At 35.2% G+C, this 23,102-nt stretch overlaps 1 protein-coding gene across 1 annotated transcript; it reads right to left on the reverse strand.

Moving 5' to 3' along the window:
- Positions 1 to 14,590: 14,590 nt before the first annotated feature.
- On the reverse strand, positions 14,591 to 17,073 carry LOC131062603 (pentatricopeptide repeat-containing protein At5g13770, chloroplastic). The gene has a single exon (XM_057996295.1). The coding sequence runs from the start codon at positions 17,010 to 17,012 to the stop codon at positions 15,174 to 15,176; it is 1,839 nt and encodes a 612-aa protein (XP_057852278.1). The 5' UTR covers positions 17,013 to 17,073; the 3' UTR covers positions 14,591 to 15,173.
- Positions 17,074 to 23,102: the final 6,029 nt, after the last annotated feature.

A 23,102-nucleotide genomic window follows, 5' to 3' on the forward strand; every position in this document is an offset into this window, starting at 1 on the left:
GGCCTTCTTTGTTTTCCTTGGTTCTTTAGTGATTGCTTGTTGTAATGTAACTTTTGGTAGCACTACTTTCCTTTTCTTTTTCTCAAAGATGAAGTTTAACCATTGTGGAACATCTTTACCTTTTTCACCTTCGTGGGGCACGATGTCAATGGTCACTACGTGCACATCTAGTTGCTCTTTTGCTTCATCTTTCTCCTCTTCTTCTGTATGCTTAGGGTCTTGGGGTGAAGCAATTTGACAGGGCAAGCTAGCTTGGAGAGCAGTATCAACATTCAACAGTTACTACTTATGTAACTCCCCTAACTTATCATTAATTTCTTCTTCAAACGTCTAGCCATCTTTATCCATTTCATCCATACCTTTCTTGGCAGAAATCTCTTTTAGTAAATCTTCTTGGTCCTATGGAGTTAAAACCAACCTTTCATCCTGTGAATCTTTAAACTCATTTCGTCCCTTCTCTCCCCCAAGCGACTGTTGTTCCATAGGTTTCTCATCTTCTTGGTCAGAATCTGATTCAATGTTATGGACACTTACTATTTGTGTGGTAGGTCCTCACACCTATGTCCTAGGAGGCATTGTTGTTGCAACAAAAATATCAGTTAGTGGTGGCATAGGGGCAGTAGCAGTTGAGGTCAAAATTGGAGCTTGCGTTGCGGCAGTAGACAGAGGCTGAGTGGGTACACTTGTCGTATCAGGAGGAGGAGGTTGTGCACTTTCATCTTCTTTCTCTTGTTCATCTTCCTCCTAAGTGCCCTCTCCTGGCATTTGTCCAATTATTGTCCTCGCAGGATGTACCTATGCCATTGGCACAACTCACAGGCCTTCTTTTACTCCAACATCTGCAGGATTTTTCAAAAGTTCAGACCTCCTCATTTGTTCTTTGAATTTATTCAATAATTCCTTAGTACTTTCTTCAGGTTCGGCAGTTTCATCTCGGTCAGTTGATGTGTTCTTTCAAGAGCTAGACCTTGTCTTACAGGCATACTCCTTATAACCCCTTGATTGGAGAACACCTGAAGTCGATTCCTTTTGCTTCCCTTTCGAAGCACTTGGCCTAACCCTCAAACTTAGCCACTGACTATTTCTATCTATAACAGTTTGAGTTACTCTATCTATATCTATATCCTTCTGTGCTGACCACCTTATTGGAGAGAGAGGCTTCTTGTCAATTTCTTGCTCCTTATATATAGAATCTAATAATTCACCATCATCCCTTAGTTCTTTAGGGAGATTGGTCTCTATTTCAAAATTCCTTATTCATGGTACTAACAACCTATAATAATTCTTTTCTCTAACTTCAAAATTGTCTTAGAGGTTTGCCCAAAAATCCTCCAATATAGACTTATGTCCCTCATATGCCTTTGGCATTATTTGCTTTAGCTTTCCATAGGGATTATAGTACTCCCTTGCATAATTAAATTCTTTAAGATTTAAATCTTGAAGTTCCTGCTCTGTTGTCTTTGCTACCTGAATCTTGGAACAAGAGAAGTAACCAACATAAACTGAAAAATCTATACCTATCTTGTGTTTTGAAGACAAAAGTGATAGAAGGCTGAGCATCTTCCTGACATATTCTAACAATATAATGCGACCATTGCAGTATCGCGGAAACAACATAGGGCTCCCTATGAATCCACTAACCCTGATATATGTAGAGCATTGGTTTTGAATGAACTAACATGCCCATTCCCTGATGATTGCCATTGCTTCTGGGATTATTCTATAACTCGTATCAACTATGAGTTTGATGATGACAGGGAAAAGGAAGGCATCATTTATTCTTTTAAAATGTTTCTTTGCATTGTTCAGAGAGAGTTGTCAGTAATATTCCCACACCTTCTTCTACCCTTCCTCATCGCCTAGTTGGCCCTCTATTTGCAACCCTAGGAATTGGCCTACTCGGGCAGCTACCCAGATAACATAGGAGGTAAATAAGAATTTCTTTGTTTGATGCACCTCCTTCATCTGCTTATGTATGTTGTCAGAAATAATTAGGGCCCAGACAAAGTATTGTTTCCCTATGAGTATAGTTGTCATAAAATGGAACATCCAAGGATCGAAGTGTTGGCAATCTAACTTGTCAAAGGCCTTGCTCAACATGATGATTAAGTCTCATTGTGGCTCCTTTAAATCCGCCCTCAAAATGTTTGTGGCCTTTAGCCATGTCTTCCTCTCCTCTTCCAACCAATTCTCATTCATATTCCTCTTGTTTGAAGCAATATTCTTATTCCATACTCCAGTGGCTTCTTCCTCCATAGTCAGAAGTACTTCATCCCTCACAGGGATGCCAAACACAAATCCCAGCATATTCATTGATAAATCAATCATAGTTCTACCTTGATCATCTGTATGTTTTCTGGCATCTGCATTGTAGAACTATACAACGGTCATAATGAATTCAGGGGATTGGACCAATTGTGGAAAAATGGTTGCTTCCACCAAACCTGATCTCTTGATCCTCCTTAGAGGGGATTCTAGCCTTGGTCTGTCCAATTGTGTTTTGATATCTTCTAACTTGATATGCCCCACCTCTCTATCTGTCACCCATTTGATTTGGTCATCCAACTTTGAAACATAGGCCTGCCCTTGATATTGATATTTCATGGTTATAGGAAGCTTGTCCAACTCCTTGCCTCTCCTGTTGGAGGTTGGGTCCATCTAAATGTTCTAATCTGCAAGAAAGAATCACAAATTATCCATTGTATATTTAAAAATATCAATAACATCATCCACCTCGGAACTTCGGGGTTCTGGGGTGGATAACTTCCTTTAAAACAACTGACTTTGGAACTTTGGGGTTCCGAGGTTCCAAGGTTAGCATAGGCTTATTAACTAAGTCTGAAGGTTTCGGGTTCCGGGTGGATAAACAAATGGAGTCTGGAACTTCGGGGTTCCGGGATGGATGGAAAAGTTGACTTCAGGATTTCGAGGTAGTTCAATTGAGTGCCAAAAAGATGTTTCGGAACTCCGAGACTCTAAGGTTTTGAGGTTAAAACAATGGCCAAATAGGAAAGAACTTTAGAACTCCGGGGTTATGGTGTTCCAAGGTTGGGGGTAGTTCACTCATAGGTTTTGAGATGATCTGGAACTCCGGGGTTCCGAGGTTCTGAGATAAAAGCATGACCCCAAAAGAATCAACCTCGGGACTCCGTGATTTCAGGGTTCCGAGGTGAAGAAAACTACCCAGCCCGGAACTCTGGGGGTCCGGGGTTCCGGGGTTCTGAGGTTTACGAAAACTACCAAGCTTGAAACTCCGAGGGGAGGTTCCGGGGTTTGGAAAATCTAGGGCACGTGAAAAGAAAAAAACACGCAAACAAGGAAAGCAAAAAGGAAAATCTAATCTAAAAAACTAAAAGATCTAAACACAAAAACACAAGGAAGGAGAAAAATCTACCAACCTGGTGGGAGAAAACACGCGAAAACTCAGCAACACCGAGATGCAAAGTCAGGAGGTCACAACTGGAAGGTTTGAAAAACTTGAGTGCACAAATGAACTTAGAAAAGTTCATTCCTCCTATTTATACCCCCCGAAATTCGTCCATACGGTCACCTTAAACAAGACCTCGGGAGTGCAGGGTTCCGTACTTCTGAGGTGAAAGCTAAAAAACACAAACAAACCTCGAGACTCTAGGATTCTGAGGTGATGAAAGAAAAGCAAGCAAAACAACTTCGGGGGTTCCAGGGTTCCAAAGTGACTAACAACAAAACATGAAGAACTCGAGATTTCGGGGTTTCGAATTCCCGAGGCTTCAACGACAAAAAGAGACAAGGCACGACTTCCGGACTCTGGGGATCCAGGGTTCCGAGGTCATGACAAACATAACAAACAAAAACCTACCTCGAAACTCCAGGGTTCTGGGGTTTCGTGGTCAAAACATAACCAAAACAAACGCCTACTTCAGAACTCTGGGGTAGGACTTCAAAAACAAACAAAGGACTCTTCGGGACTGGGTTCCGAAGTTCTGGGGTGTCTAGACAGAAACTAAAAAAAACAAAGCTATAGAAAGCAAAAAGAGGGACCCATATTTTCAAGACAAGGAAACTAATGGGGTTAGGTATGCAGGGCATATGTGTGTGTGTGTGTGTATAAATATATGTGTGTATATATACATATATATGTGTATATATATACATATACATGTACATTTACATGTACATGTACATGTATGTATATGTATATGTACATATATGTGTATATGTATATGTACATCTACATGTATATATATGTATATGTACATCTACATGTATATATATGTATATGTATATGTACATGTATATATATGTATATGTACATATACATATACATATACATGTACATGTAGATGTAGATGTAAATGTATATGTATATGTATATATACATATACATGTACATGTAGATGTAGATGTATATGTATATGTATATGTACATGTAGATGTAGATGTAAATGTATATGTATATGTATATATACATATACATGTAGATGTATATGTATATGTATATGTATATGTATATGTATATATACATATACGTATGTGTGTGTGTGTATTAGTATGGATTATGACCTGAAAATTTGGCGAGCATAACTGGTAAAGGATATGCAGAAAATTACCACTCAGAATTGAGGGTATGCATACTAGTTAAACTTGTATTATGTAGAATTCACCTTCTTCTCTTTAAGTTGTCTCATAATTAACCAAATCAAAAAAATAGTACATTTGTGAGGCTGATTATATCAACTGAGAATAACCTTCACTAGCATGTGAATGAAACTAAAGCCTAGCTTATAAGGAAAGGAAAATGGGTAAGAGCATAAAAATAGTATATGTAATGCAATTAGCATTTCAAATATTAAAATAGTAACACTCAGATATTGCAATAAGAGCAAAGACATGTCATGCATGATGTTCATTCAAAACTTAAAGATTACATGGGAAGTCGGCAGCTCTTAAACCAATTTACCTATCCTAATCTAGGGGGTTAGTTATAATTTATAATATTTTATACAATGATTTATGAAAAGGTTAAAACAGAAACCTCATATGAGAATATAACTCAAAAAATAAATGAAGTTCGTGGAATATGATTGAGATAGGTAAGTCAAATCCAAAGAAGGGCCAAGAGAGAGACATGACACTTGTAACATCTCTAAAAAATTAATTTTGTTGTTACATGATTATTGAAAATTTGTATCAATTCTGAAGCTCATCGAGCCAGAGTTAACTAGTAAGCAACTTTCACTTATGGATAATGCTTAATCAATCCTTAGTATGAAAAGGTTTAGAAAGACATAAGGGAACTTGGTGGTGTTCCTTAGAATACTAATGATTATTTAAGCTTTCTGAAATGGAACAGTAATAGCTCTAATTCATAATTCATATTGAATATAGAAATCTGGTATAAACATGAGGGTAGATAACCTATTGCCTACCTTACCTTTTTCACACTAAAGTAATATTTTTCAGACTTAGACCATGAAATAGTGAATCTAGGGGGAAACAAGAATACCTCTTAAAAATAGTAAGGCTAAATCTAATTCCGAATAAGCTCTGATACTCAGTGGAGAAATAATGTTCAAACTCAAAATATGTACTTTTTCATTGAAATCCAAGTGATTAACAAGTGGACTTCTGCTAATTAAGTTCTTAGGAAAGAACTTATGTCCTATAAGTTCAAGTTGTAGCCATGAAGGGTTAAAAACCATATACAACTCAATGGTTAATATCAACTAATAAAGGTCAAGTATGGCTATTTTTCATGAGTAAACAATATTGAAACTATGTGAAATGTGAACTATTCAACTACTGTAATTTACAGACTAATAAATTTGTATAGGGAATTGACACATTAATAGAGGAATAGTGAATTCTACATATCCATTAAGCATGGATTCATTCTTGTACTCATGAGAGAGTCGATTGCTAGCTCAAGAGAACAAGTGTGAACTCTGAATTTAATTAAACTAGGGTTCTATCAAAAGATAGGTTACACCCTAAGAGTATAATTCACCTCAAGTTTGTTGACCAGCATGTGAAACTTGGGTCCAAACATAAATCATAGCTAAGAGCCTCATAGAGTCAGAATGCAATCAACATAGAGACAGAGATGATGACTTGAACACCATCGAGAATTTAATTCGGCCAAGTAGGGTTAGGAACAATGACTTCATGAATTAAGGTGATTGCAATTACATTAAAACCTTTACCTAAGTGACGCTACTTTTGTAATTGTCAACATGTTGTAATCCAGATATACAACACAGTCAAAGGTCATACTAGTTAGGGGTAGCCTATGGTGTATGACCAACTAGGGATCTGTGTAGGATTATCCACTAGTTCAAATGGTGACTTTTTGTTACCAACCTGCGAAGGGCCAGGCCAATCCATTTGGATATGGCATGGGGGACTAGTAAGTTTATGGTTGGGTGGAAAAAACCCTGATGATACTTTCCCTCCCCAATGATCTAATGGTAAATTTATAAAAGATCAAAATTTTTGGCATCTAGAAAATGTATCTTCTAAACTTCTCTATACATTTAATTTGAATTGCTAAACTTTTTCGTTTGTATTAATTATTTTCCTCATAGCATAGATCTCTATTCAATTCAAGTTTTAGTTCAATATTGTTAACAAAAACAAAAACAAAAACAAAAAAGAGTTGCAAGTTTTTCCCTTCTTTTCTGCTACAAAGATGTAAAAGTTGTTAATTCAAATTTTCATAGGTTGTTGCATGTTACAAAATACATTGAAAAAGAAAGATGAGTTTGAACATAAATAAGAGACTTTAAAGTTAGATTTCAATCACAGTTATAATTCCTGACTTGGTGCTAATGTAGTCAAAATTTAGCTCATCCTCTTTGCACCGATCAATTTACCTAGCATACAAAGATATTTTGAAGTACATATTGTTTATTTGCAGAGTCTTCCATTCAAATCCTTGCCTTAGATAATGAGGATCTGCGAACATCTTCTTTCCAAACCAAAGCATAAACCCTCATGCCCTACATTCCTTCCTCTTGCACAATTCTATGTATTATCTTTGTAACCTACTTCATGTCTTTTTCTCTAATCTCTCTTCCCTTCCTACAATTAGAACTCCTCACATTCCTCTACATAGCCTCTTTTCCCCTTCTACTATGCACAAACACTCTGCCTCTTCCCCCAACTCTACCATGTGCATCTCTCTTTGTTTGGCATTGGGATAAACTTACCCACATATTGTGAGGACTAGGACTTCATTCACAACATGGTCCCTTCACTTGTGACCTCAATGCCTATGTCAGATGGGGTTTTTGAAACATTATTGTTGCAATAGCCCCGATATAGTTGTATGCAAAAATGTGGATGCATAGACTAGGAATGTGAATTCTTTTAATGTGGGCTTTCAAAACATTTAACAAAATGTAATGGTTAGGATTCCCCAAAAACTCCATTGCAGGTTATGTAGAAGATGGATTATTGAAAAGGCTTTGAAACTTTCAATCAAATGTAATTGGTGACTATTAAGCCCGACTCCACAACCTCTTAATTGCATCCTTTGTGCATTCTTGGAGACCGCATTTTATGGTTTCTCCTCAATCATGGTTCGAGTCTTCCACACCACTTGTACTATCCACCTACCAATTTTTTTTATTCTAGAGATGGTTGACATGCCCTCTTTATGATAGAAATGTCTATTCACACTGGTACACCTTTTTCTTTTGCACACCTATAGCATACCATCTTACCTAAACATCCATTCCTCCATACGTAGGTCATGCCTATTAACTTCAAATGTCTCAATTTTCCTTCTTCCATATTTGATAGTCCTTTCAATGTGCTTTATTTTATTTATTTACTTGACCACATCAAACGGGCTTGACGTGGGGATGTGATTCCTCCCTATGCCTCTCATATGTCTTTGTTCTTGCAAAGTAACTCTACATTCAACTATTCTTCATTAATTCTATATCCAAAGAGCTATTTATATAGAGTGGACAATGAGAGCTCCAAAAGCACCAAACATGGCATTCAAAGAAGGCTCTTCATTTAAATGAGCCCAACCCTTGGATTACCTTAATGGAAGTTGAAAGGGCACTAGTTTTGGCTCTAATATCAAAACATGGAAGATGAACATTACATTAAATGCAATAATACAAAGAGACACATGTTGCTTCTTCCAAGAGCCCACTTGGTGATCCGAAGTAGTCAAGAGGTCTTTACATAGCCACAAATGGAAAATATCAAAAATCTATTTTTTCAATATTCTCCACATCTCATAAAATTGCATTTTTGGAGGCCTTTAGAGTGGAATTTGGGGTCTAGGTTGTCATCAATCCTTCAGAATCATTGTCATAAGTAGAGTTCGCAAGTACTATTTAACTAGATCTCTTTGAGCTCCTTTTGAGATATAAAGAAGTTTGATTTTCAACCATCGGGTTAGGAGTTATAACGCCTCCAAGTTGAAGTAATAAAATACATTTTTTTTTTTTAAATTTAATTTTGTTTGTTATTTTTTCCCATCCAATTGTTCATTTTGGATTCCAAAGGATGTGGTAACCTTTCACATTCATGTAAATAAATGTATATATATATATATATATATATATATATATATATATATATATATATATATATATATATATATATATATATATATATATATTACTTCAAAAATAAAATGAATTGACTTTTGAGGCTCACAAGTTATTTTATTGTCCATTCATTTTTAACAATATTGCAAGTTTCTACATACTAGGTATTCTTGCTTGAATTCACCATTAATTTTGAATTACTTGGAGAAGCCCAAAGGTCACTCATTTATCCTCTTCCCATGGACCATTAATTATCCCATTCTAGGTATCCACATGTGAAAAAATTAATATTAAATAATTGTGTCCACGACCTACCTTTACCACTGCTAATGGAACTCATGACCCCTTTTGAATGTATTACAAACAATAGTGAGAATAAAATTACAAAATATTTTCCCAATACACCCTAAGTGCATTAGGAAATTTTCCAAAGATATTGGAGCCATGTCATATGATTGACAAGGTAGATGTCACCTCAATCCTAACAAATATCATATTATTTTCTATAAAAAATTACATCACACAATAAAGAAATAAATGTTTGCAGGTGTTACAAATTTTTCCTAAGAGTTGTTTATGGCACTTTATAGACATAATACAATTTTGGTAATAGTTGATAGGTTGACTAAGGTAGTCTATTTCATAGTAGAGAACTTGACTTGTGATTATCCTATGACAACAAAGATGTTCATCAAATAGATCATTCAGTTACCTACAACGATCATTATAGACATAGATACTAGATTCACTTATTGGTTTTGAACCAATCTCCAAATAGCATTGGGTACTTTACTCAATTTTGGTATTGCTTATCACCTCAAAATAGAGATTGACAAAGAGGGTTAATCAACTTATATAAGATCCAATTATTATCTATTTATGGACTAGATGAATCTAAGTGGGAAGAGCATTTCCCTTTGGTAGAATTTGCATATAATAGCTCTAATTAGTGTGCCTTGGAAATGATAGCTTTTGAGGCTTTATAGATGGGTGGAGATGCCAAACTCCATTAAGTTGAGATAACTTGGAAGATACAATATTAATCAGGCTAGATATGTTTAAAGGGATGGATGGGAAGGTAAAATTGATAAGGCAACATCTAAAGGAAGCATTCGCTAGAAATCAAATTCATGTAAATAAGAATAAGACACCTATAACTTTCAATGTGGGGAGACTGGGTCATTTTAAGTGTCAAACGACATAAGACTTCTATTTCTTTAGTGAATTCCATGAAGTTGGCACCAAGGTTTGTCAGGTCTTCTAATGTATTAAAAATGCTTAATCCAATAGTTTATCAATTAGCTTTTCCTCAAACCTTGAGTCAAATTAATGATGTATGCAATGTGTTGTTACAGAAGTATGTACATGATCTTCTTCTTTTTTTTTATTGGTATGCTTTAAAGTTTGGGATATAGAGATAGTGGTAGTACAATTGTTGCATATCATGGATACCATTAGTTGTGATGGTACAACATATTGATGGGACATTGTAAAAAAGTTTGTGGCTAGTATAGTCTTCATATTGCTATATTGGAAAAAAGTGTTGAGATGCATTATTTATTTCATCATTATTTTATTTTACATTTGATTTTGAAATCATGTTATGGGCTTTAATACTTTATTATATTATGTTGCATTACAAAGAATGTTATTCTAAGGGAGAAGGAATCTAAGGTCTTATCTTAGACAATTTTCTTGATCTAAAATATGATGATATTTGATTAAAATCATTTAGTCGCTTAAATATGCTACATCTTTTATTTTTTTAGAATTGATATTATAAGAAAGAAGAATAAATAATTAGTTATTGATTATATATTATTTATTTATTTATTATAAGTTATATAATCAAATTAATATTGATTTATCAATTAGAATGCTTTATTTATTGTATGTTAGTTTTAATTATGTAAAATGAATTAAAGAAAAAAAATTATTATTTAAAATAAAAGTATGAATCAAATTAAAGCTAATTAAATGATAATTATTATTCTTTTATTTTGAGATTGTGTATAAGAGTGGATTATCTTATTTATTTAAAATATTAAATAAAGTCCTTAGATTTTAAATGAGTAGAATTTTGGGTTCTTCCCATAGTGTGTTGGTTAAGTGATGTTGATGTTGTTGTGGGCACCAAGGTTCAAACCTCTATTTGTCCATTATGATCGTAGGCTTGTGCCTTTGAGGTCCCCCCCATTTGTGACCTCACTAGTTCATAGCTTTGGTTCAAAAGCATTTCATGTTGTACCAATGGACATTTGGTGCCAACATCATTGGTCACGTTAAAAAGTTTATCCAACACTTGAATAAAAAAATTGAGTAGAATTTCTAATTATACATTAGCTTGATAATTGGACTCAAAAAAACATAGAACCTTATTAAATTGAATTTAAAAAATGGATTTAGATTGTCTTGAATTTGTATTATATTAATATAATAATTTTGAAAAATTTAGAGACAGAAAGTTAGAGATTAAAAATTTATGTTCAAATTTAGTGAAAGAATATAGTGAATTGAATGTGACAACATGTTGAATTGTAATTAAATTTGTAAATTATGTTCAAAACTTTTTTTTATTGAATAAAAGATAGATTGTTGAAATTCTAAGGGAATGAGTTCGACCAAAACAAGCTTAAGTATGATTCCAAGTCATTGTAATATACTTTTGAGCAACTCAATTGTGATTAGAATGTATATTACATGTTGAAGCTCATGAAAGAAGGGTTGAGTAATATTCATAGTCTAGAACCAATTATTGAAAACAAATTAGGGTTAAGGGATTGGAAAGCTATCAAATTGGTCTAAGAAGAATGTTTATTTATTGAATAAAAAATTTGGATATCTTAATATTCTAGAAACTCAATGTATTTTTTCTACATGTATTGGAAAATATATTTTGTTTATATTAGTTTTTGAACTTATTGTAACTAAAGTTTGAATTGGTTCTAAGGTTGCAAGAAGTCTATTTTTCTTATTTAATATCTAAGCAAATAGATTCTTATAACCATATTTGCAAGGCTTTAGCATCCAAGTTGAGACCTAGTGTTTGCACTAATGCCTTGTCTAACACAACGGTTTGTAGTAGTGTCCTATATGGACAATAAGGAGAAGGAAAAATATGTGGGGCTCTAATGTCTTAGTTTGGCCCTATTGTTTGCACTAGTACCAAATCCCGATGCTAAAGTCTACATGAAAGTCCATGTTAGGCACCAATTTTGTCGTGAGTTCCTTGGCTTAGTCCTATTGACTATTAAAGTGGCATTTCCTACTACTAGTGTCTATAAAAGTGCCTTGGGTTAGGCCCTAGTGTCTACATGATTTCTTAGGTTGAATGCTAGTATCATTTGGTCATTTTTTCTAAGCTTTCTTATGGCATTATGTTTGGTAGTATTGTCTGATTTATAATTTTGTATTTTAGGTTTGTCGTAAAATAATGATTACGAAGAACATAAGAATACATAAATTGATTAAAAAACATGAGTTGAATCATAGTTTAATTATAGATAACATTTTTAAGTTTTTAAACTTATTATTAGATAATTTCAATAATCATTTGAATTCATAAAACAAAGTTATGAACGTCTTTGAAAGTAATTAAAACGTGGATTTATCCTAATAGAAAAACTAAATGAAAACCTGGGAGAAAAACTGTACATGTCAAACTTATATAAGGTACGTAAGTGGCCTATTAAAAAATTATTTTATATTTTTCAACTCACTAAACATAACTAATATAAATAGAGGGCTCATTACACATGAAAATACTTAAATCAAAACTGAAAAAAATTACATGAACTTCCAGTGTTAAATAAGCACGTCCTATTAGATGAATGATCTTCCAGTGATGAAGACAAGGAATGTAATAACAGGCACAAATCATCAGGGACCTAACTACAAAATTGTTGTGATCTCTTCTAACTTAGAAAAGAGAAATTAAAAAGGTGATGCAACACCTGTAAAATGTGCACTTAGCACAAAGAACTGATATAAAATGATGTTGAGATACAGAGGCAGTGAGGACCTTGAGAATGAAGTCTTGCTAATTATTTTCTTTAATTAAATGCTAGGAACATCCAAAAAAACAGCCCTTCGAGCAATACATTACAGAAACATGGAAGGAAATGCTTGGTATCTTCCAAATAAGTATTTAAAAATGTCATGGCATAGCAAAGATTGTCAGAAATCCTCAGCTTTAAAGAAAGCAATCCTGCAAAGCACAACATAAGGGGAGAATGCCAAACAGATAACAACTGACTTGATAACAAAGATGAAGATCACATGGCTGAAAGATAGGAATGTGAACGCCGTTCCTGAATGATTGTTATCTGTTTCTTCATCAAAAGACTTGTGGAGCTCAACAGCTTAGATACATCCTCCTTTGGAATGCCATTTAAATCATCCACTTGCAACTGCTGTGATGATCTCAACTACACCAAGTGAATGACAACAAGACGCTTGGCCTTGGTTGATTCTAAGCCACTTAAACTATCTTCTATGGCAGCTCCTCAGCCTTGAAACTTCCAAAGAAGAAACCCATCAAACCTTGTTCCATATCCTCAATTCATACGCAAAGCTGTTCTTTCAGGCCCAAAAGTCTGAACAAACCATCTGACCTGCCACTCAAGCCCGACATCTAGAAAAGCATTCCATGCTGTTCGGTAGAGTCGAATGTCTAATTTTAGTGCTGCAGGATGAATATCCTTTAAATACTGCAGTAATTCATCATACCTATTACTTTCTGTAAGAATATTTACCACAATGGCCGCCATTGCTGATCAACGGAACCCCCCATCTTTCTTGAAATCATGAAGCAACCCAATAGCTTTGTCAAATTGGCCGACTTTAGTGTAGGCAGCAATCAAAGAAGTATAAGTAACCTTATCTGAAATAATCCCCCTACCTCTCATTTCTTGCCAGAGTTCCTCCGCTCGGTCCAAGTTCCCAGACTTAGCATACACGTCTATAAGAGAATTGTAGATCTCATCTGGGGTGCACCCTGACCCCTTGATATAAAATACCCGAAATGCAGCATTCTCATTCCCAAGCTTGCATACATTGCAATGGCATTGGCATATTCAACCACACAGCGTATGAAACCTTTGATCGTCATCTCACCTACTAGAGCTTCTGCAGTTTGATACATTCCTAACTGAGCAGACACAATGATAATGGAAGCATAAGTCGCCTGCCCTGGCTGGCATCCTAATGATACCAATTGTTTAAAGATGTTGACAGTGTCCTCTGGTCCTCTTCTCTTCATGTACCCATTGACTAGAGCCTATAGAACGCAGTCAGTAATCTTGATGCCCATCCCCCACATAAATTTGACCACTCCAAATGCCTGCTCACACATCCCTGAATCCACATAGAATTGCAACATGGTGGAAATATAATGGGATCCCTGAGAAACCCTGCCTTTTGGGCCTCATGAAAAATTTCTTCTGTCCTAGAGGGTATGTAAGTGGCTTATAGAAAAATGTATTTCATGACTCAACTGACTGAACACGATAGTTAAGATTTGTCTCAGAAAACATGATTCAAATGTTTAGAGTTGATATGTATTATATACATACAAACAAACGTTTATGACTTAAAACATTAATAACTAAACAAACAGATCTAGATTGTGTTAACTAGATCTTCTTATACATTCTTAGAAACCAATTATTACATAAATTAATAAAACATGTAATTAAATATTGATTTTATCTTACATTGAAGGATAAATGAATGTTCTTAACAATTTAAGGGGGAAAAAATGAAGATAAAGAAGTACTAACTTTTATGGCATTATGGTTTCATTCTAATGATCCATTCGAGAACTAATTAAAGAAAAAAGGGCTTAAAATAAAACTGAATAAGATTACATGAACTTCCAATGTTAAATAAGCAATTCCCATTAGATGAATGGTTTTCCGGTGACGAAGACAAGAAATGACAATTGTAATAACACGCATGTATCATCAGGGGCCTAACTACAAAATTGTTGTTACGATCTCTTCTAAGTTAGAAAATAGAAACAAAAAAACTGGCATCACCTGTAAAATGTGCACTTAGCATAAAGAACTAATAGAAAATGATGTTGAGATACAGAATCAGTGAGGACCTTGAGAATGAGGTCTTGCTAGTTATTTTCTTTTAATTTAATGCTGAAAATCCAGGAAACTGCCCTTCGAGCAATAATGCTACATGGAAGGAAGTACTTGGTAATACCTCCAAATGAGTGTTTGAATTGTCATGACATAGCAAAGATTATAAAAAATTCTCAGCTTCAAAGAAACCAATCCTCTAAAGCACAACATAAGGGGAGAATGCCAAACGAATAACAACTGACTTGGTATCAGAGATCACATGGCTGAAAGATAGCAATGTGAACGCCATTCCTGAATGATGGTATTTGTTTCTTCACCAAACGACTTGTGGAGCTCAACAGCTTAGATACTCCTTTGGAATGCCATTTAAATCATCCACTTGCAACTGCTGTGATGATCTCAACTGCACCAAGTGAATGACAACAAGACACTTGCCCTTGGTTAATTCTAAGCCACTTAAACTGTCTTATATGTTCGCTCCTCAACCTTGAAACTTCGGAAGAAGAAACCCGTCAAACCTTGTATCATATCCTCATTTCATAGGCAAAGCTGTTCTTTCAGGCCCAAAAGTCTTAACAAACCATCTGACCTGCCACTCGAGCCCTGCATCTAGAAAAGCATTCAATGCTGTGCGGTGGAGTCGAATGTCCAATTTTAGTCCTGCAGCATGAATATCCTTCAAAAACTTAAGTAATTCATCATACCTATTACTTTTTGTGAAAGCATTTACCACAATAGCAGCCATTGCTCGATCAACGGAACCCCCATCTTTCTTGAAATCATGATACAACCCAATAGCTTTGTCAAATTGGCCGACTTTAGTGTAGCCAGCAATTAAAGAAGTATAAGTAACCTTATCTGAAACAATCCCCCTGCCTCTCATTTCTTGCCAGACTTTCTCCGCTCGGTCCAAGTTCCCGGCCTTAGTATACATGTCTATAAGAGAATTGTAAACCCAAGCATTTGGGGCGCACCCTGCCCTCTTCATGCTAAATAATACTCGAAATGCAGCATTCTCATTCCCAAGCTTTGCGTACATTGCAATGACACTGGCATATGCAACCACACAGCGCGTGAAACCCTTGATCCTCATCTCACCTAACAGAGCTTCTGCAGTTTGATACATTCCTAACTGAACATACACACCGATCATGGAAGCATAAGTCACCTGCCCTGGCTGGCATCCTAATGATACCAATTGTTTAAAAATGTTTACAGTGTCCTCCGGTCCTCTTCTCTTCATGTACCCATTAACTAGAGCACATAGAACACAGTCAGTAATCTTAATGCCCATCTCCAACATCAATTTGACCACTCCAAATGCCTGCTCACACATCACTGAATCCACATACAATTGCAACATGGTGGTAAATATAATAGGATCCCTGAGACACCCTGCCTTTTGGGCCTCATGAAAAATTTCTTCAGCCTTATCCACCATCTTGGCCACTGCAAATGCATGAATGAGGGAATTGTAAGAAATCTTATCAGGCTTAAACCCTTCATCTTGCATTTCCCTAAAAACTGCCAAGGCATCAGAGGGTCTTCCAACTTTTCCCAGAGTATCCACAACAATACTATAAGCGATCTTATTGAGTTTTATCCCTTTTTCTCTAATCTCTCCATAGATATCCATAACTTTTTCCATCTCTCCCTTATTTCTCAAAGCAGCCATCACAACACAGTAAGTGTGAATGTCTAGCAAAAACCCATTTACCCTCATTCGTCTATAGACAGAAATTGTTTTATCATACATTCGAATCTTCATGCAAGCACCCATCAAGATATTATATGCACCTACCTTGCGCTCCTGGTCGTTCTCCATTATCCTAGTCCATGCTTCTGCAACATCAAATTCACGTGACTTGACGGACTCTGTAAGAATTCTCGAGAGAGTTCCAAAATCCGGCAAAAGGCCATAACTCCCAATATCTTGTGCAAGTTGTCTTAAAGCATACCACTGTTTTGTATCCACTAAACAAGTAGCAAGAGCTTTCAAAGTCCTGAAATTCAATCTGAATTTTGGATGCTGTTTGGCTACTTGGTACACTTTTCCACCTAGAATTCTACTATTGGGGGTTTTAAGTGTTTTATACAGAAATCTATTTGAAATCTTGCGTCTAAATACCTGCAAATCCTGCTTGATGCGTACCGATTTTTGCTCCATCGGCGCTTCCTCCACCACGGCAAATCGAATTTGGCGTTTGCTGACGGTAAATTTGACATTGGAGAGGAGAAAATCTGGAGGCTTGAAGGGCAATGAGAATGAAAAGTTAGTTGGATAAATTGTGGAAGATGGATCGAGGTGAGAATGTTGCAGGAGAGAGTATGTTAGCGAAATCAAAGGGGCCGACCGTTTTTGCCCGTCCATGTCCTGCGCCCAGTTTTTACAATATCCAACGTTATCCTCGCTTAAAATATATTATCAGAAGATACTTCTCCATATTATTAACGGAATACAACTTAAATATTGAAGAAATAATCTCATAAATTTTCCACTTTTTTTGATATATTTTTATGTTTGTATTATATGCAATAGTTTAATGTTTAATTTTCAATTTGAATATTTTTGTGAAGGGCAAGTATTCAGCTTGTACTAAAATTGATTTGGAGTCTTTATTTTTTAGTAATACCTTTCTAGTATTAGGTAGAGAATACCCAAACAATCTTATTATAGTTCAAACCTCTTCAAATGGTCACAAGTTCATTATCATTATTGTTGAGTATTTAACCAAGTAGGTTGAAGTAGTTCCGCTCACTTTTACCTCCGAACTCCAAATTTCCAAGTTCATCTTTAAGCATCTCATTTTCATTTTGGTATCTCATCCACCATTATCATATGTGTATCATATATAAAGGTTAATCATTTAAAACTCAATGGAGTACAATCCTTATGTGAGGAATTCCCCATTAAGCACAAATAGCCCACCATGTATTACCCCAAGGGCAACATTCAAGTCTAGGCGTCCAATAAAACCATCATTGATATCCTTAAGAAAATCATTAATGACAATGGTTGTGATTGGCACCTTCACTTAATCCTACCCTTTGGGCCTACTATATCTCCATCCATAGTCCCACCAATGCCACATTGTATTCACTTGTTTATGGTGTCGAAGCAATCTTGCCAATTAAGATTGAGCTACCCTCTTTGCATGGTTCTTTGCGTAACATCTGATGAGGCTTGTTAAAATCTTGAGTTCACTTATTTTCCTACGACTTTAATATACTTTTTACTAGAATATCATCAAACTTATCATATGATTTAATCATCCTTAGAACCATATTGCTGCTATATGTGTGTGTGTGTGTGTGTGTGATGTGTTTTAATGGTTGACATATTATTAATTGGTATGAATGTTAATTTATGCAGATTATTCCCATTGTTGGAACTAACATGTAGCAAGAAGCATGAGTTGGTTGTAGTCGGCATATCTCAGTTCTATCTGCAACCAAAGAAGATGGAACTCTATCAGCATGCATGGGAGCAACAAACGTGGAAGAGGAGATTTTGGTTGAATGAGAGTCCTTGTTGTCTCTAGCTTTCTAGAGGGCATTGAGAAGATAATACATCATGAAGTTGTGCATCATTAATCTTGAATTCATGAAGCAACCATGTTCCTAGTTCTGCATTACTGCTCAATAAAAGAGTTTGTTATGAAACGAACTTTTGTAGTGTTAATATATTAATCTATTATGTTTCTTAGAATAATTTACCTCAATGTTAGGGAGAAATGACATTTGGCTAGAGTCGGTTGGAAGAAGTTAATGGCATGCTTTCTCTGAATGCTTTAAATAGGGTCATTCCAGTTAAAATCTTCTCTTGCTATTAGAAATTAATCTACTTTTACATACTTATAAGTTGAATATATAATCTAGATAATATAGGTTGTGTTATTGCTAGATCTTCTGCATAACCATTATCTAGTTGTTATGAGCATAAATTAATAAGGATAGAATGATTTTTGTTCTGTAAGTTCAAGCATATTGTTATATTTCACGAAGATTACATTCCTCAAGCAAGGGCCACTTGAGGTGATGTGAGACTCCTTTCTTCTTTCTATTTTTTATTGTTATTTAGTTTCATGTATGCCATTAGTAATTATTCTTAATCTTCAGTTATTATTTCATATTTAGTAATATTGTTGTAGTTAAGTGTCTTGGTTGCAACCAACTTCTCATTTGTTTAGTTAACTTGATAAGCTATACACGCAACCACTATTGAGTTACCCCTAGAAATTGTTGTGTCAGTTCATTGCTCATTTTATTGTTGTTCATGTTTATTGTTTATATTTTTAGTAGAATAAAACAACTACTTCATGCAATGATAGAGAAATTAGGAATCGTTGTTGCACATATAGTGTTAGTGCCATCTTTGAAGATACTTCTATAGTCGATAATAAAATGAACCTTCACTTAGGACATAGGGTTGCCCCATTGAATACAATTGGGTTGTGTAAATGACAAACTACACCAACTCAATGGATATAGTGGAGACTAGTCATTTTTGGCACCATTGTCAGGGATGATGCTAAGGTTTAGGATTTCTTTCAATCATTTACTTTTTGCAAGTCTTATTCTATTATATTCTTTGAACAGTAGCCTAAGTGTTTGTATTCAGGAAAATTAGATTTTGAAACTAGCATTAACTTCTTTACTAACAAGTGCAGGAAGACAACCCATAAGCTCAACACTTCCATGCATGCACCAACAAAGAGACGCTAGAGGAAGATTTCTTCCCTATACATCAAGTGTAGGAGACATCCTAGCTTCAAGAGAGGGACCAAATGACTCATTAGCTTCAACACAAACAATAGAAGATCCATTTAGTGCACCTATAGATCCAATATCTTCTAGTAACACTCAAGAAGAACATACTCAAGAGCATGCACAAGAGATAGTAGCAACAAAAGGTTATGTTGAAGTAGAAAATCCTGATACAGTAGTCACCTTTGCATTTCCAAACACTGACCAAGAGAGGGTAGCAACATTGAAGAATATACTCCAAACACCCTCCCTAACTTTTATGGTCTGGTCACTGAAAACCTGATACTATTTTGTTTGAATTTGATGTAGTCTATAGAAGTTATGACTCTTTAACTGATGATCATCATTTAAAGCTATTTTCAACCACTTTGAAGGATTTTGCATCATGGTGGTTCATGGGGCTAGGAAGCAATGTAATTACTAGTTGGGTTGTAATGAAAGAAAAAAAAATTCTAAAAATATCAAGACTATTGCATAGGTAGAGACATGTGAAAGGAGGACATTTTTAGGATGTATCAAAGAGAAGATGAACCCTTTGAAGACTACATAGATAGGTTCCAATTTTGTTTAAAGAAATTCAAACAAAATAGGCTCACTCCTAAGTCTCTTAAAGTGGTTTATCTCAGGGGAGTTAATAAGGAATGCATTGATGCACTCAATTTGATGGGTGGAGGTGATATTACACAATCAACCTTTGATGATATTTTCAAACTAGCAAGGAATTTCTTCAGGGCTACTCCAAAGAAGGATAGGAGCTCTAGGTTTCTTCCTACTACTAAGACATCTACTGGTGTCTCAAGGGTGGAATTAACGAACCTACTCTCCAATATGAAGGGAGATATAATAAGTCATTTGGAAACCCAGTTGGATACCCTTCATAAAAAAATACAAGAAGCAGAGGCCGCTCTTGCAGAGTATTATCCATGTTGTAGACAAAAGAGATCCAATTGTAGATGTAAAAAGCTAATTGTCATCACTAAAGAAAAATCGATTTGTCCATAATTTCATGCAGTATAAAATGAGGATGGATTGTTCATATACATAGCATAACGTAGTCCATGGCAACGAAAGCAAGGTATGTCGATAGACCCATTATCTTATAATCTTTCATTTACTAAAGTTGAACAAAATGCTGCCAACTGAAATTTTTAGCCTTTGAATATAATGTGAAACCCCCAATGGAAAGTTAATGCATCAAACTAGATGCCTTAGTAGGGCTCTTGGCCACCACAATATCAATATCCAACTTATAAGTAGTGGCAGCATCCCCAAAATCCATGGTCTCACCCATTGCATGGAAATAAACAATGGCAATAGTCTAATACAAATTACTCGCAACAATAACAAAATTCACCTCAGCAACCTGTCGTAATGCCTAATGCACACCCTCAACAACTAGCCATTATGCACAATCAAAACATGTCTTCCTCTACTCCACCAAGAGCACCTTAGTTGCCTACTCAACCTGCACCCAATCCTGACAACAAGCCTACTCAATAGGCTTACGTGACTGAGACAACTCAGTATCCATCCTATATAGTTGAGATAAGTGATGTCCATTTATGATTAGGTAAGACGCTTCCTTGTAAAACAAGGTGAATAAATCTTGCAATATGAAATTCAAATGAATATTATTGCAAATTTGAAACTAAAGATAAACTCTTAACAAAGTGATTGCAGAATAAAAAAAAGAATGACAAAACCATAAGACATGAAACATCACATTTATGTACAAAAACCATTTTGAGAAAAAAAAATCCACCACAAAAAGAGAGGCAAGTATATTACTAATCAAATGAATATTCCAACAACAATTCTCTTGTAGATCTCTATAATATCCAGTAGCACTTCGTTATCAAAAAAAATGAACAAGAATGAATGAATAACTCTAGCTTAAGGCCCCAATTTATAGAGATTTGTGAGGATGAATACCATCATGGTATCACCAAACAATAGACTAAAAAATCACCTAGAAAAACTCACATGCATATCCTTCAAATGAGTCAAAAATACCCAAAATATCGTCTTACAGATGCTCTTACAGCTGTCATAAGGCATCTCTCATGCATGGGAACCTGCATAAGGATTTCGTCATAAATATTTTCATAGAACGAATAATGATTGTCATAATCATCATAGATGCTCTTACAACCCCTTACAAGTTTCCAACCATCTCAAAATAGAAGCTTCCAAAAGGGATCAGCTAGTTATTTTGTCCTCCCCGAGGACAAATGGTAAAAGTAAATATAGTGTCGTAAATTATACACCCTTAATTAGGTTTTCCAATTCCAAACTTAGTTAGCACTCACCTTAGTGTGTTCTACTGCACTTTGCGTTATAGTACTTCTTTAGGCATTTAATTAATAATTTAATTAAACATGTCCTTCGTCATCAATCCACATAGCATAAAATTGGGCCCTTTATCCTAGGAGTACCCCTTTTATAATTTAATCCTAATCTTAACCTAATTTGAATCTTCAAAGCACATCCCGCATATCTACACATCTTTGTTTAAGCCATCAAGTTGGAATCGACATTAGAATCCCATTATCTCGCATCCCTAAAAATTTGGAAAAAAGTTGATAGGACCAAGGTGAATCTCTACTACCTAGCCCCAAACTTTTTTGCCCAAATTTTTGGAGGATAACTTGGCAGTCTTTTCTAATTCAAATCTCTCCATGTAAAATTATGTTAATTCTAAGTTATCTTTTCATCAAATTCAAACCTAGGGTTTCATATATAAGGCAAATTTTTCCCTCATTTGGGGATCTATCTAGGAACTCAAGAGGAGATCCTTGTGAATTGAAAGTGTTGCTATATGTAAAGTTTCAAACCTACAAATTCATCCATTATTTAATTCTTCATCAACCATGGAAGTTTCAAGAGGCATTCGAGAATGATAATGGAGTCACCAACTATTGATTGGCTTGTACCTATTCCTAAGGATTTGGTATGGTTTCATGTTGCTCTTATGTATCTGCATTGAGCTTCAAAACTACATCACATTATTTTTCAAACTGTACATTATTGTTTTAGGTTTGCATCATAATTGTGATCTAAAGCATATTCATTACTATCATTTAGGTTTTTATCTAACACACTTGGGTAGAACTCTAGTTTCCATTTAGCTCATAGCAACCTTACAAACACATAATATTCAAGAGCACACACTTTTGTAGTTACAATACCAGCTATTTGTGGAGGTGAAAATCACCAAAACAAGGGGTTGACTAAGGCAAACCCCTATACAACCACAAACGTACCATTTTCAGCTTGTGAATATAGTTATAGGCAACTGGTAGAATGGGAAGTGTGATGAGGAAATTTAACTAATTGTAAGATTACTAATTAAGCTACCACAAACTACAAAAATCCTACAATGTAACCAAATCACCAATGAAACTAAATGAATGAGTACACTATGAAGCAAAACTCCCTATAAGTCCCATTGTGTTCTATCAACTTTTGATCTTGTTGTTGTGATATTTTCTCTCAGAGTGCATTGTTGTTTGCTGCTTCAAGATGACAAAGGATGAATGAGCTTTGTGGTATGAGAGATGCAATAAACTATAATGCAACTAGATGAAGATATGATGCAAAGAAATGGTGGATGAATGATATTATGTTGCTACAATGATACTAAGATAAGCCAAAGGTAGACTTTTGATTGCTTAATTGCTCTAAAATTCTCTAG

This window comes from Cryptomeria japonica, chromosome 6 (assembly GCF_030272615.1).
Source record: "Cryptomeria japonica chromosome 6, Sugi_1.0, whole genome shotgun sequence".
NCBI classification, from domain to species: Eukaryota; Viridiplantae; Streptophyta; class Pinopsida; order Cupressales; family Cupressaceae; genus Cryptomeria; species Cryptomeria japonica.

Excerpts from the sequence above, each read along its gene's own strand:
- LOC131062603 (XM_057996295.1), bottom strand. The coding sequence starts at position 17,012 with ATGGACGGGCAAAAACGGTCGGCCCCTTTGATTTCGCTAACATACTCT.